Source organism: Merops nubicus, unplaced genomic scaffold (assembly GCF_000691845.1).
Source record: "Merops nubicus isolate BGI_N331 unplaced genomic scaffold, ASM69184v1 scaffold50363, whole genome shotgun sequence".
NCBI lineage: Eukaryota > Metazoa > Chordata > Aves > Coraciiformes > Meropidae > Merops > Merops nubicus.
Window position 1 is genome coordinate 5,477 of NW_008601914.1, and position 15,823 is coordinate 21,299.

Here is a 15,823-nt window from a genome sequence, read left to right on the forward strand (position 1 = left end):
AGTTAAAGTGACATTGACACTTAGTGTGTGGGGCGTTTTAAAGGTACCTATATATCCATTGAAGTATAACTATAAAACACCAATAACACAAATTTCTAGAGTTTGCAAGAAAATAACAGAACGTCCCTTTTTGTAAAGCTCCTTCTTTCCCCATCTTCAAAAGTATCCAATTTTCATTATTCACCTCGTCTCTATGCAGACAGAAAGCCTATCTCCTTCCTTATACTTACATCAGACCTAAAAATAGTTTTATTTGGATTTTTTTTTTTTTAAATAGATGCGTTCCCTTTTTAGTATAGTAACTTGCACAGTTTTGCTCAAGGTAGCTACACTTCATTTCTAATGAGTTGAAGAGTATGCAGTTTTCTTCCAAAAAGCAGTTATCACCTTAACAGTTTTTACCAGTTTGATATGCAGATCCTAACAAGATTCTTTGGTATCATGACAAATTCAGTAGTAAACAGGTATTTCCAATCTTTATGCATCAACTGAACTAAGCAGAATTACCACAAATGGCGACTAAAACGCAGATGAACAAAAGTCTTTGGTTGCATAAACACAAATTTTGCTACACCAGAACATTTCATATTTGGAGTTGTCCATGTAGGTTCTTTTCATTTAGATATGCTATGTCATGATGATACATTTATTTCCTGAAGTCAAGTTTGCTTATAAAAAACAGTACACTTGAAGTCAAATGCAATTTTCCTATAAATACAGTGAGTCAATTTAAATCTAATTCCCTTTCCTTCATGTTTTTTGGACTTTTGTTTTTTGTTTCCTTTTCAAAGGAGTATTTTTCTTGTAGGCCTGAATGAAGCAGCTTAGCAAAACTGTAATACTGACAAACAGCATCTTACACCATTAGCTAAACATTACAATGAAGGCAGTGAACATTTACAGTATGAAACACTGAGACGTCATCAGCTGAAGTGAAGATTTATGTCAATCCAATCTCTTCAAGTACACTACGAGGGGTCTCTGCTTCCTACGGAGGGAAAATTTGAGACAGTGGTAAATGGACCCTGTGCTTCTACTGAACAGTACCCTACATGCGTTAGTATGAAAGATGCTTAATTAAAAATAAAAGCTGAAAGACAGGAAAACACAGTACTACTGCAGTTTGCAAACATGGTATTAGCTGCACTTTGAAAAGAGCTGTTAATTAGATTGTCATGGTTCACAGGAATAGCTGGTAGATTTTATTGCCCTTAAGCGTAATAAAAATAAAGCAATTCAGATGTACCAGCAGGGAACAAATCACAGCCCAGTAACAGAGAGGAACTGGGGAGGGATGAGGAAGCATCTTGCAATGGAGTCAGTGATTTGTGTGGTGAACTTTTTCATGGGTCTCAAAAATCTGCTAGGGAAGAACTAGTAAATTGATGAATAAAATCACTGATGCAAGTCAGACACAGTATCCCTTACACTCTTTATGAACAGTCAAGAGTTTCTACACCACTCCCATGCTTAGTTCCTACAACCAGGTAAAGGGACCCTGGCACACCTCAAACTGACCCCTACAGAAGTGGGGCAATTGCCAGGATTGGAATTATATTATTCCACACCAGGCATTAGGTTTTAGGTTAATTCTAATCTTAAAATCTTTATTTAGATTCAGAGTAATTTAATACAAAATTCCAAAGATTTATCATCAGTTTTGTGTTCATTATTCCTATAGCATCGGAAAAGAAACAGTAATTAAATTGGAAACCTTAGGCTGTCCTTTTCCATAATTATTAACACTGACAATAAATAAAAAGGGATACTGTGACCTTATGAAAACAAACAGTTTTAGTATCCACAATATGAATAAACTTACTTTAGCATCCTAAAACAAGACATGTCACGAAGCAGAAAAAAAGGCAGATAATAGTTAAGGCAGCAAACATATTTCTCCACTGCATTCTAAATATTTTTTAAATTGTCAGTAAAATACATGATTAAACATCTTAAATACCATGAATTAACACCAGAGTACTGTCTCTATCAGCCTGGACTACATAGCACAAAATCATCGAGTTTACAATCCTCATTCAGTTCATGTATAAAGTGACTTAGTATTGAAGGAACCAACTATGGTATTTTAAAGGCAGCTTCATTTGGGAGTAAGTCAGGGCTTGGAGCAGGCCACCTGTGAGCACTTTGAGATGGTTCCCAAAATCCAGCAGTAAATAAGAAATTGCAAAAGCTAAAATTAGAAACAAGTTACATGGTGTATTAAAAGATACAGTAGGGTGGGTTTGTTTTGTTTTGTTTTGTTTGTTTTTTTTTTTCTCCCTCACTGATGGAAAATTTAAATATTCTTAGAACTGCAGTGACCTTGATAAAGACAGACAAGATGGCAGGATTAAACATTTACGTGTATATTTTAGCACAAAACCCCCAGAAGGAGACACTGATTAAGGAAAAGGCTATATAGCATTTTTAATAGAACTTGTCATACTATATTCCCAGATTACTTTACTGCATCTCTCCTATTCACTAATTTTAAGCATTTCAATTAAAAAAATCCTATATTGTGAACTGTAGTACAGAACTTAAAGCAGAGAATATAAAATCTCAAGCATTTCAGAATTTTGAAAATATTTGTAATAAAGCAACTTTTTCACAGTTTTAAATTGATTAGACAGCAGTGGACACGTACAGTTACTAAGTGGAGGAACAGGATATATACAAAATTACCTGAAAAGAAGCTGCTCAGTAGCTAAAAAGGAATACACTGCACTGCTGCTACTGTCTTAGAGGAGTTCAGTATTGTCTTCACTGCCAACTCAAAGCCAGAGGTAATTTTCAACAGGCATATGCTTAAAGGTTAAATTTCCTCAAGTAAATCAAGGTGATTGGCTAACAATTAATTTAAAGCAACATATTTCAAGGACATTGGCTCCTTGACCACAGAAACTTCACCGGCAAAACTACATAAGATTTTAATTTTTTAATACTACAGCAGTAACCCTGAGGCAGACATGCCTTCTTATGTGCATGTCAACAACAGACTCGAAAGGAACACCTAAAGGCCAATGTGTTTTGCTAGAGGAATAATTCCATCAATTATGACATTTAAGAAACAAACAGAATGAATTGTTCCCATTATTTGTTTTAGGAAGTGTCAAACACTTTATCCAATTGTTATGGAAAACATTCTGAGGTATTATACACTACCTGCAGCTCAGAATCACCCAAGGCAAACAATGCAAATTTGAAATACATCAGCACACAGATGAGGGGAAAAAAAGTAATTCACATGAGACAAAAGTGCATGCAATACTTTATTTCAAACATGCCAGGAAAGCTAATTCATTACCTAGTCATTTAGGAGCAAGCAGCTGTATACAGATAACAAGAAAAACAGCATCTCATTACAGCTCAATGCACAGCATTTTAAGCCAACAGGCATGAAATAATGCAGGCTAAAGCAGCATTAACCAGACATTCAAACACACTGTTAATGTCTTACAGAAAAAAGGCAAACTTGGAAATGGAAAACCACTCCTATGCTCTTGTTTTCTAAGATGTCAGAATGCTGCAAGTCCAATCCAGATCTTTTGTCTAAACCTCCAAGCCTCCCATTTTTGTGTCAGTTTAGAGTTTGAAAGGTAGTGCATTACCACATATAGTACATGGAACTAGCTGTTTGTGGTTAACCTCAGCAGCCACCTCCTTGCTAATTACATTTAAACAATTTTCAAAACCAGAATTGATTTTAGGCTACAAATTACTCTCTTCTACTAGGCAATGGAGATGCAAAACATACCCTCTCACTCTGCCCATGCTTTTTAATTGAAAGATACTTATCATACGCACCCCCATGGCAGTTCTGATATACAAGGTAGACTGCACTTCAAACTGGAATGCCAATTGAAGGAGACATATTTCAAGTATGCTTTTAATACACTTAAAAAAAAAAAAATCTTTCCAACCCTAACCATTTGTAAAACACTGAACTTGTTCTCTCCTTCAGTAGCAGCAATTGTTCAACTACTCACAAGAGTGTTTTGAACATTTAAATACAAATGCTGTAACTCAGACCTACATAAATTGTTCTCTCTGCCCTAATCAGTTCTGTCTTCATCCTCTTTATAAGGTGTCACATTGTCATGTCAGTCTCAGAACAGGATACTAGTATGTGCATCTTTAACTAAGATGCAAGGATTGTGTAGAATTGTGTGTAACATTTCACATACTACTACTCCTTCACTAGTTTATATGTAAATAATAACTTTGTCTACATCTTAAGTGTATGTTAAAATACCACTACAACTAATTTGAAAGATAAACACAGGTCAAGTAATATTACAGTATATGCGTTGCAGTATATAGTTGTTTAGCTCAGAAAATTCTACAGAACTTTTAAGCATAAGACTTCAAGCTTACACACAATAAAAAAGTTAAACCATATGCCAACAAGCAGAAGTTTTGTTGAAGTGAGACATGTGAAGAGACAACACTGCAAAACAGAGGGGGAAGAGGAAAGTACAACAGCAGGGGATGGTTGTGGTATTCTATTAGACTCAAGATGACTGGATTCACCAAGCTGATGATAATGTTCTGTCATGAGTAAGTCACAGGTTTATCTCCTCTGAAATTCTGCATGCATGATGAATGAAGCCATTTAGTACACTGGGACATTAAAGTATTCATGACGTGGCTACAAAAGAAATGTATACATTCTTATACGTAACAAAAAGGTGGACAGATATGCAAGAAAACCAAAATATCTCATTGTATCTGTGACATGAAAAGGACATTTGATACAGAAATACAATACTGTATTTTTGACTGCTCCAGACCTCTGGGGTGGGATGAGGTGGGGGAGAGGGTGGGCAGGGAAAACCATTGTTTTACCTCTCCTACACCTGCACGCTGGGTCCAGCAACATACAGGACAACATCACATCATAACTACTGTATTCCATAAGCTCAGTGTCTCCTCCCAGCCAAAAAAAGCTGTCTGAAGCTGAGATACTGTTCCAGAGATGGACCACTCTCTCTCTCTGTGTCCTGGTCTGGTCTCTTTGGTAGACGCCGACCACTGGCTGGTGTGAGAGAGCAGGCGCTGGGCTAAGCGAGCGTCTGACACCCCCCTCCACATCTGCTCTGATAACCGCCCGGGGTGAGCAGCACCCTCCCAGGCACTGCAGCACTGCCTCGACTCCCAACCAAAATTAGCTATCAAACAGTGCCTGTTTAAAAGAAAAAAGGTAGCTATCCGAGATAACTCTCACAGCAGGCAAAGTTTTCTTTGCTTTTGAATTACACCACTGAATTTAATCCTCTGTTGTGTTATTAGCATGAATGCTAGTATATCATTTGTTGAAAGATGAGTTAGAAAGCAAGCAATACTCAGGTGTTTTTTTTATTATTAAAATCAGTGTCATTGAAGACAGATGAGGATATTTTTAATGGAGTAATAACAGTTTAGGAGTATCAGCCCCACATATGCCCATTACACATCATCTGGGAGGGATTAAAAAAAAAGCACAAAACTCAGTGCATACCAGTTACCGTCCTTCATAATGTACCAATTAAAATCTTCCATCTAGTTTAGTATCCCACCCTGCAAAATTACAGAAGTCTTACAAAAAAGCTGAAAAATTTCCCGTAACTTCTACACCCAACGACAACTTCCTTTGTGCCATCTCATTTTATTCACATGCTCAAGCTTGTATATTTTTAAATTCTAATTTCCAATTACCAAAGAAAAAAAAAATACACACAAGAATGTCCTAGAAGCTTTACAGGGTTTATACTGCTTTTCAGTATTGGTAATCTGAGAATTATTCCATAGTAGTTAAAATTATTCTGAAAAAGCCAACTACAAATCCAGGAGTTCTCAAACTAATAGCAGCTATAGCTCACCAACGGTTGCAAACAAGCTGTATGAAGTGTACTGTGATTTCCAGTAGAACTCAAAAGAATTTGATATTCAACAGAGAATTACAAATATGAATTTGAAGTCAAGTGTCAGCCTGCATTAAAAACAGAATGCTGAGGCATATTCTTAACTGGAAAAAAAAAAAAAATTGTATGATGGTGGTATATAGTACTAGCCTTAAGGAGTAGAAGCTTTGACTAAAAAGAAAATATTAACATTAGAAATGCTGGAGCCTCCACAGACAAAAAATTCCCAGAGAGGTACTTAGAGAAAACTCCTGCTTTAATTAGCACTGCTGGCATGATACAGATTCATGAAGACAACTGAAAACCAGGCATGCTGTAACAATCTCAAACGCCCAATTTTTAGGGTTTCGCATTTTCTGTTTTTACCTGGAACATACATGCCCACGTAACTGTGATTCTCCTCCTTGAAAAAAAAAAAGCTCCTGTCTTCCAGTGTTTCACCCTTGGAAACTTGGTGCCTTCAAAGTCTGTGCCAGTCACACCTCATAACAGATTTCTCCTTAATTGTACAGTAGCTCTCTGAGCAGTAAGAAGGATGAGAGCAGAGTATTTTCTAGCACTCCTAGGAGGTCGATTACCATTCACTGTCATTGTGCAGCCTTTCAACACAATCTTTAGCACACTGGTTGGCCTGGAAGTGCTGACCACATTCTCCTCTACCCAATTGGCACCAGCAAATAAGGACACAGGTGTTCCTTTTACATTTATCCGCTTGTTAACCTTTCAGTACTTTTCAAACTTCTGCTCTCCCACATCCCCAGGGTAATCCCCACCCTGTTCGTATTTTCCGTGGTTTCTAACTTGAGGAGTTAACTGTCTTTGATGTGAAAATCCTGGTACACAAAATTATATGATTGACTCAAATTACTGTTTTGGGATTAGTGTCTCATCTTGACAGAAATTTACTACATACTGATAAAGCAAGATAGATTGCGAGATAACATTAGGAAGAAAGTGGTTATTTTGCTCCTGGCAGCTTCTTAGCTTACAGAACATGTAAACACCTCCTGCAACTAGACTAGCAACAAACTGACATTGTAGAGGTGAATCTAGAAGATTAAAGGGAAGACAAGGGTAACTGAGATAGGAGGTGATAACACAGCAGTGCTGTGAGATGGAAAACGCTGCAGGTTGTGAGGCCCCTGTGCCCCTCTGAGACCAGCACACAGAGGGTCCGGCACTGCGGGCAGGCCAACAAGCCAAAACAAGGAAAATAAAGTTTTGACAAATTATTTGCCATCACAGAAGTACAGCATCTCACAAGCTTCAGCTATGATTTGTTCCTTGTTTTTTACTGTGTTCCTTGCCACATTGTCTTCAGAGAAGTTGGCCTGCTGATCTGAATACCAGAAAAGATAATTTAGGGGAAAGGCCAGACATCAACTTCTACATTCAGTATCGAGACTACCTTGACTTCCTTTTGTGGGACTCTGCAGACCTTAGACGACATCTGAGCCTGTGAAGCATGACCTTAAGACAGCTAGCTATCTGCATGTAATGAGTTTATAAAGTAGTTGATCTAGCAGCTAGGGAAGAGGCAATGGTATCCTTACAGTACCACAGAGTAGCAAACTAACGTGAAACGTGAAACATTACTTCTGAAAAATCACTTCTTTTAAAATTTAGATGCAAATTGTTCATCCAACATTAACACAGATTTTAGATCCTAGTTTTGCCAAAGCAATAATAGCTCTACCATACAAGCTATACATTGCAATTCCACATTTTAAAGTTACTAGAATTAATCTTTTTCAAGCTGACATCTGTGTTTACAATCCATTTTAAAAAGCTAATAATACTCTTATGAAATTGTCAGCCTGAGTCATTAGAGGTTTTTAAATGAGAAAAATGGTAGAGTTGATTTGAGTCAAAAAAACTATTTAGCTTGCCCAACCCAACTGACATTTATCCTCAGCCAACTTTGTCACAACCAACCTAATGAAAAAATCATAATCAAACTAAAATTAGAAGGAACTTTATTTAATCCAGTCTCCCAAGCAGCATACCTGTAACATTCCCAAGAACATTTAATCTGTTAAAAACATCTAGTGATGGAAATTTTGTAATACCCCACAGGCAATCTACTTAGATGCTTTTACCATCACCACCGGAAAATTTGCCTAACATCTACTTTGAAATTATTTTATTGCTGCAGTTTAAGCTATTTATATCTGCAGTGGACAAGAAAACAGTTTATTACCTCAGGGCAAAAGCAAGAGGAGAAATTATTTCTACACCAAACTGACTCAAGTTCAGCGTTTTGTAGTGTTGCCATTTTACTGACAACATCACAGCAGTGACATGGACTTCATGAATACTTGGCACATCTTCTTTTTCAGGTAAAGTTTTAACTTCTTTCCCAACAAAACCAGGACAAAGCCTATGAATGCAAGCCGTGGTAGACTGCAGGCATAAATGACAACTGTTACATTTTGATAAAGGTTTGGCTTTTTTCTCTCCCAGCATCTAAAGAACTGCCAAGCTAGAACAACAGACAAGATGCAGGACCATGGAGTGCACAGCAGTTTGGGAGCAATTCTAGAGACACAGGCCACGGGGAAAAGAGAAAGAAGGGATGTAATGAAGAAGTTCTTTGCTGTAAGAGTGGTGAGACACTGGAACAGGTTGCCTGGAGAGGTTGTGGATGCTCCATCATTGGATGTGTTCAAGACCAGGTTGAATGGGGCCTTGTGCAACCTGGTCTAGTGGAAGTCTTCCTGCCCATGGTGTGGGACTTAAAGATGATCTTTAAGGTGCCTTCCAACTCAAACCATTCTGTGATTCTATGATTCTGTATTTGTCTGCTTGGTTTTGTTTCCAGAATTCCTGATCCCCCAGTGATTTTAACAGTTGTTTGAGCTTCATTACTGGGATAAAGATACAGAATTTTTCTTGCATGAGCAAGACTGCAGGCTGTCACTGATCTCTGTTTCTATTGACAAACTGCATGGGTTTGTAATTTCTTATATGCAAATTTTTGATAGAATATTCTTAATATTGGGAAGGGTTCAGAAATTATAGTTTGGGGGTTTTTTTTAAAAGTCTATTTCTGTCAATATCTTATATTTGCACCTTATTCCAGCCTTCTTGGTCATATGGCTTTTCTGTTTAGAAACATTAAGTTCTTACACTAGGAAGAGATTAACATTTAACAAGCACTTCTTCAGCAATTCTTCAGGAGCAATTACATTTACACTCTACTTCTGAATCTTTATTAGGAAATATTTCTAATGAAAGGCTGCTTTAGAAAATTGCTGCTGTTCACTTGCCTTTTCAGGTATTTCTAAATAGTAGAGTCTGTTTCCCAATCTTTGGTTAGTAACTCTTCAGAAACTCCAATTACATGGTTAATGGGAAAATGCCAATTTACTTTCAAAGAACAGTAAAGTGTTTCTCAAAGAATCTGGAAACACCCATGAAGTCCTGAACACGTTCAAAGACAAGTATTAACTACAATGCTGTTAAAAACCAAAGAACAATCCTATGTCAATTCCAGCTCTAAGTCAAGATCTTGTCTCCAGCTTCCTATAAAGGACAAAAAACCAATCTTCAGGATTGGTGGAAATCAGTGAACACGATACTCAGCTAGGGTCCGAAGCAGCAACAGTTGCCATGCAAGTGCTATTCAGCAAAACATCCTAGCATATCCACACACTTTGGCTCTAAAACATCACCTCAACCAGAGCAGAGCAGAAAGATATGACCCAGGCTCAGCAGTGGCCTCCCTGCCTCCTTCTCAAAAGCAGACAAAAATATCAGTGGAAACTATGTGCTGTAACTGGATAATAGGGGGTGCTTCCTGCTTCTTAGTTGCTATTCTGATCTGCTGGATCAGAGGTGATAATCGCTCTGGGAGGTGGTGCTTTACACCTGCCAATCACTTGCTAGGCAGTGAGCCATGAAGAACTGACAGTCTAATCTTTCAAGGGTAAGGATCGTTCTAAGCATCCACTGGAGGTTCCGCTTCCCCATCCCAAAAACACAAATGCTTTAAGCAAATACTGCAGAATACTTTGTACGGTGAAGCTGGAGCCAAAATTATTACAAATCACTGAATCTTCTATCAGATAATCCCACAGTGCCTGTATGTTTGGCAGTTTTCCAGACTACACATACAAGAATTCGTTAATGTTTTCTTCCATTTTCTTCCAGCACTGCAGCTACAGGTTTGCATCACTTATTCCCCTTTCCCTAAGGGTAAATTCTCCATTTCTTAAACTGTAGGGCTGTATCTTTGAAGAGATGACCAGATTATGCTGCTGTAACAAGCTGTCATATCCAGTATCATACAACTTCCACAGCAGTGGCATTTAGGCATTTCCCCTTCCTTCCTGTTCCTGTAGCACTTTGCCTTCTTAGAGTTGTTTGGACAAACACTTGCAGGGCCAAGCTGTAAACACAGGTAAGAAAAGCTGCTGACTGTATGTTTACAGAGATGAGCAATTTAAATTGGATCAGTTTGAGTGGGTCTGAAATAGAGTTCTAGAACGGTCATATAAATAGTTTCTCTGGCACAAAGGAAAGAGGGATGGAAAGGACAGCTGAAAACTCTGGAAACTCAGGGCTGCTTCTGAAGCTCCTCACCACACTCCTATGACTCAGGCCAATAGCAGACAGGTAAGTTAGAACATTAACTACGCTAGCTGACTTGTGGTTGACTCCTAGCAGACATGAAGGAAGAGGAGATACATGGGGAACATTTTTTTTTTTTTTTTAAAAGAGATACATTTTATTTTTAACAATTGCCAGTGTATTTTAAGTAACAGCTTTGGCAATAGTTCTGTTTCCACCAAAAGCAGTTGCTTTTACTTCCCTTTTCAATGCCACTGCTTTCCTCTTCCTGGTACTTCCCTCACACTCCCCTGCATACTGTCAGATTTTAACTGACAACCACAGGGCAAGTAGATCTACACAAGTACCACCACAAAAGTGGCAGCAGGTATGGATCTGGCCTTCTCTACAAGAACATGGTTTTAGGCAATGAGGAAACTTCACCCCAACTCAAGACCATGACTTTACCATCTCTAAACTGTTCTCAGTAAAAAGCATAAGTTCTATTCAGTGGAACTTGAGTGTACAATAAAAAGATTTCACCCTGTCTAGCTGCATACCACTTAGGTTTTTCAACATTATACAAAGTTTACCTTATATTTAACAAAATTCTGTACGCAATAAACTACTTGTGAATACGTTGCTTACTGCACTTGCCCTACAGAACAAGTAGACACTCAAAACCCTAGTTTACAAGCAAATCTGTCTGAAACAGCCATCAAAAATCCCAAATTCTACTCATTTAGTGCTTGCGTATGCTTGATAGAGTAACACAGATTAAGTAATTTGAAGCTGTATAGGCTATTAGTCAAATATCAGGTTAATCCATGCACAGAAGCTATAGGAGTAAAACTCCTCCCCTTGCCCAAATACAACCCTCTTCACCTCAGGAGATTTTTCTTTACCACAGATGATCTTCATTCCTATACACAAGCTGCAGTTCCTTCCTGCAGGCAAACTATGCCCATCTCTTACTATGTGCATCCATCCATCTGTCCCTTCCCACTCACCCCAGCAGATGCCACCCCTGTTTCTCCAATAGTCTTTGGCATCGTGACAACAATGTAAATTAAGCTCTGTGCACAGTGACTATTCCTGCACTCCTTCCAGGGAACAGTACAGGCCAGAAAAACACATCCCATGGACCTCTGATAATGCCACCGTGTTTTAAGTTACAAGGGACAAAGCACTTCTCTTAAACCAAAACTGTGCCCATATGTAGAAATCATCAGGGACATACTGCATACAAGTAAACTGGAGTTGCACAGAATTCTCTAAGCCTGAGCTTGCACGTTCCAGAATTGGTCTTTGTAGCCATCAAGACAACAAAAAAAGATTAAGACTCCTAATGAGTTTATGAGTTGGTAAGAGTTGCTATGCCTAGCAAAGGTCCCAAACAATAGAAATACTTTGTAAAGTTTTAATCACAAGGAAACTTTTAGAGTCACAGTATCAATACTAACCTCACCATGAGAAATTTATCACAAAGAAGAAAGAAAAAGCAATAAACATGGGGAAAAAAAAACTGTGGAGAAAAAACAAGCTTGAGCATTTAGGTTTTCTTACCATTGTTATAGAATACGTCCAAACTCAGGTAAGAAATTATATTTTGACAAACGACTTGTTGGCTGCCCTAATTCTACAGGTCTAATATACAAGAAGGTTATTAGCTACTCCCCAAAAGCTGTACTACACACTAGGTAGCTTAAATGGTAAAAATACCCTCACACCAAGAGTTAATTCGATTTTGAACAGGTTACAAAATATTTTTGTCTGTTATAATACTTTACTTTCCAGAAACTAAATCCTGGTATTTATAAAGCTGCATATGTAATTAGACCTATTACTGCAGTTGCACATTACAAAAGCCTATTTGTTTGCTGAACTACTTGTCTATCATGATACCAAATAAGAAGCAGAATAATTAAGTTTCCTCCAGCAAATAATTTTCACGTATGTTTTAAAATTGCCTTATGAAAAACAAAAAACTTACCTTTAATAGTCGTACTGCCACAATGTATTCCACTTATGCTTTGGACAAAAAATATGTTGCAATGCACTATATATGCAAATAAGCTTTGTTCTGTCATGCAGCATCCGGCACTTGATATACAGTCAATTGCAGCAGCACCCAGTCTTTTTAGGGCCCATTTGCTTTGCACAGCAGATGTGAACAGCTCATTTTCCAGTAAATACACGTTTACATAGGTTGGTTTTAAGTAAATAAAGCCAAACATCTGTTTAGTTATTAGTTTTGGTATCCATTTCTCTAACTTGCATTATCCCACTTAATGATCAACACCAGAGAAAGCTAGTAGAAGTCGGACACTTCAAGGTGATGCAGTTAGTACAAAAAAGGAAAATAAAAGGGAACACTCAAAGCACTCTTCAAAGACCATCATGCAAGTGTTGCAGAAAGTTAAGCCCGTCACCCATTTTCTGTTCACCCTTGCGAGGACTTAATTACGCGTGCAGCAGTCTTTGCATAGCACCTATTTAATCCATGCCACCAAAATGGTAAACTTGGTAGTTACCAATCATTTAGATGGGGGTCAAAAGGGCTAATGCCTTAGATTGCTCTTAATCATAAGATATCCTCAGACAAACCTCCCCAGTCTTCATTCTGGCTCTACAAACACAAAATCAAGCAGTAGTGAAAATATAATACCAACTAGTTAATTAAAAAAAAAAAATCAAACAAAACCCCCCAACACCCACCCAATTATTTACAGCTTCTTTCCTTTTAAAACAAAAGTTACAAAACACTCTAAACTATATACAAACGTATATTTACTTATTTCACTCAAACATGTTTCAGCTATTGTTATTCTTTAAGTTAATACAATTGTATTAGGTCCTCCTAGAAGTCCACTGTTAAGAAAGCAATCAGAAATACATGAGTAAAAAAAAAAAAATCTGTTCAAAGAGTCCAAGTAGATGCATTAAAAAAAACCTCTTTATTTTTCCTTTCTAACAAGATAAAGCATATTAGTACCTTAAAAGATTAAATTCTAGAGAGCTGCTTAGAAAGCTTCACCTGTGCTTGAAGGAATATAGATTCAAAAATTTTTTTTAAAGGAGAACTTAAAATCAGTCGGTCATTATGGTAACAAATTGAGAGCATAATAGAATAGAACATTACCAAATTTAAATATATTTAATTCAGTGACCAAGTTTCACATGGTATTATTACTAACATTAATATTACAGTCAGATTTGGGCCATGAAGAGTAATAAGAGTTTCAGTCAACTTATCTACCTACCATCCCTGAAATAATTTAAACAATTTAATTCAAGAGCTATGTAATTGTATTTACTATTAGATCATCATTGTTACTTGCTGAGCTGTATGTGATAAGCCAGTCATTTTCATGTAGCAATGCTTGGTGCAGGAAGTTGAACATCTTCACTTTAATCCATCCGTTAATCCAATATACTCTGATTTCTCAAAGAATTGTGAACAAGTTGTTTTATCTGACTTTTTTGCCTTTTTAAACTCAAATTTTCACCTTAACATTTAAAATATACATGCTTTTAATGCATCTTAATATCCATCATCAGAACTACTACTGTTGCCAGACAGCTTAGCAACAAAAAACAGCTTCTCCCTTAAAAATAATAAAAGCCCCAAAACAGCAAGGTGCCTGACACCCCTACAACACAGAGATAACACCATGAAGAAATGAGAATCTGAAAACCAAACACAATGGGATGCCTCCCAGGGGCATTCGTATTCTTTTCACCTACTATTCTGTGGTGCTCTAAAACCATCTTCACAGGTCAGGAGAATTTTAGGAAAGGGTAGTAGCACTGCAACATGACACATCAGCTCACACAGATTCCTCAGACACCAGAGTGAAAATGGAATTGTCTTCTCACTGTCTCAACGTCCAAAGATTAACACTGCTCTTTTCAGCATTCTGCCAGACTCAGGGAACACCTTCTATTAAAATGTAGATTAATGTGCTCATTCAGAAAGAGCATCTAATTTGAAGATAAGATACTCCTTACTGTCAAGCAGTCTTCTGCAATTGTTCATTGAATTTACTACGTTTATTGACCAGAAACACACTACTAAGCTCCTGAAAACAGCTATGGCATATGCAACAGTGCTACAACTTTTATAGTTTCACCCTGGCTCAGTGCTTCTACAGCCAGCACCAGAAGATCATCTCTGGAGAAAAATCTATCAGTTTAGCATACAGATAATAAATATACCCTTAATAAAATCCTAATCCATGAGTAGCTCAGTGTACAGTTAATGTTACCAAAAAGTTCTACAAGAATTCCTAATATCAATGAGTGGTCCACTTCCTAGGTAGTTTTGCCAAGCCAGTGTTGTTGATCAGTACCAGAATTCACATCAGAGAGGGTACTGAATAGTTCCCAGACAGCAAGGACTTCATTTATACTAATTTGTCTTACTCATCATTGAAACTTCCTAGTGTTCCAATTTGCAAAGCTGACTGAATGCATACTTAATATTTATACAGAAGACTCCTTCCTCAAAACTTAAGTCTTAAGAACTTCTCATCAGAATTTTTGATTTCTTTAACAGAGTAAGATTACTCACATTTTAGACTCATATACATTAAAGGAAACAGCCAGGAAAAAATGAGAACGTTATGGAGACAGATTTACAAAAATATTTTTAAAGCCTGAACAAAAGCTACTCAGGTGAAAAGTGGACTGCTTTCTATCATTTCCATTTCATAAAGCCAAGGATAGATGAAGATTTGACAATGTTTTTCTGGAAAGAGAACTGTATTTCTAAAGCACCTCCAAATTATAGCCTGCAAATCTATGATGTCTCACACACCATGACACATACAGAAAAGCAAGAAGCTTCATAAGGAACGTGAAGATTCTGAAGAATCAGAAGACTTCCATGCAGGCCAGTAAAATATCCAAGTTACCAGAAAAAAATAAAAAAGTCTGAGAATGGCAAGGGGGTGAAGCACTGTAAGATAACTTCCTGGCTACCCAGTGCTGCTTTCTCAAGAGACCTTTAAATCCTGTAAGGTTAACTTGCCCTCTCCTATTGGGAGAAAAACAGGGATTCAGGTTCCACTATTAATTTTCTGGACCAATTCCTACTGCTTTAAACAGAAAGAGTATGATTTGGTAAGTATTTGCAGGAAAGCCTGCTCTACAGTACAAGGAAGTCAGTTCAAAAATATATATTAAAAATATGGGAACACTTTTGATATCAAGGTTTAGAGACCTGTCTGCTACTATTAAGCTTACAACTAGTTGTGCTTAGAGGTTTGTTCCAAAGAGAAGCAATGTTCCTATGATTCCTGGTTGTGTATATTTCTGCAGTTCATGCCATGTAAAGTCCAGCTGAATTTATATTAGGCATTTACAGA

General features: G+C 37.4%; 1 protein-coding gene across 2 annotated transcripts in view; it reads right to left on the minus strand.

The window, feature by feature from the left end:
• Nucleotides 1-728: 728 nt before the first annotated feature.
• The window catches only part of AP1S2 (adaptor-related protein complex 1, sigma 2 subunit), a 28,877-nt gene continuing 13,782 nt past the window's right edge, over nt 729-15,823 (minus strand). The window contains exon 4 of one of the 2 annotated variants that reach the window (XM_008938140.1): nt 729-988. In XM_008938140.1, the coding sequence (XP_008936388.1) occupies nt 941-988 (48 nt within the window). In that variant the 3' untranslated portion in view covers nt 729-940. Of the gene's footprint in view, nt 989-12,889; nt 13,084-15,823 lie in introns of those variants that run through there. The other variant, XM_008938141.1, reaches the window with a different exon arrangement.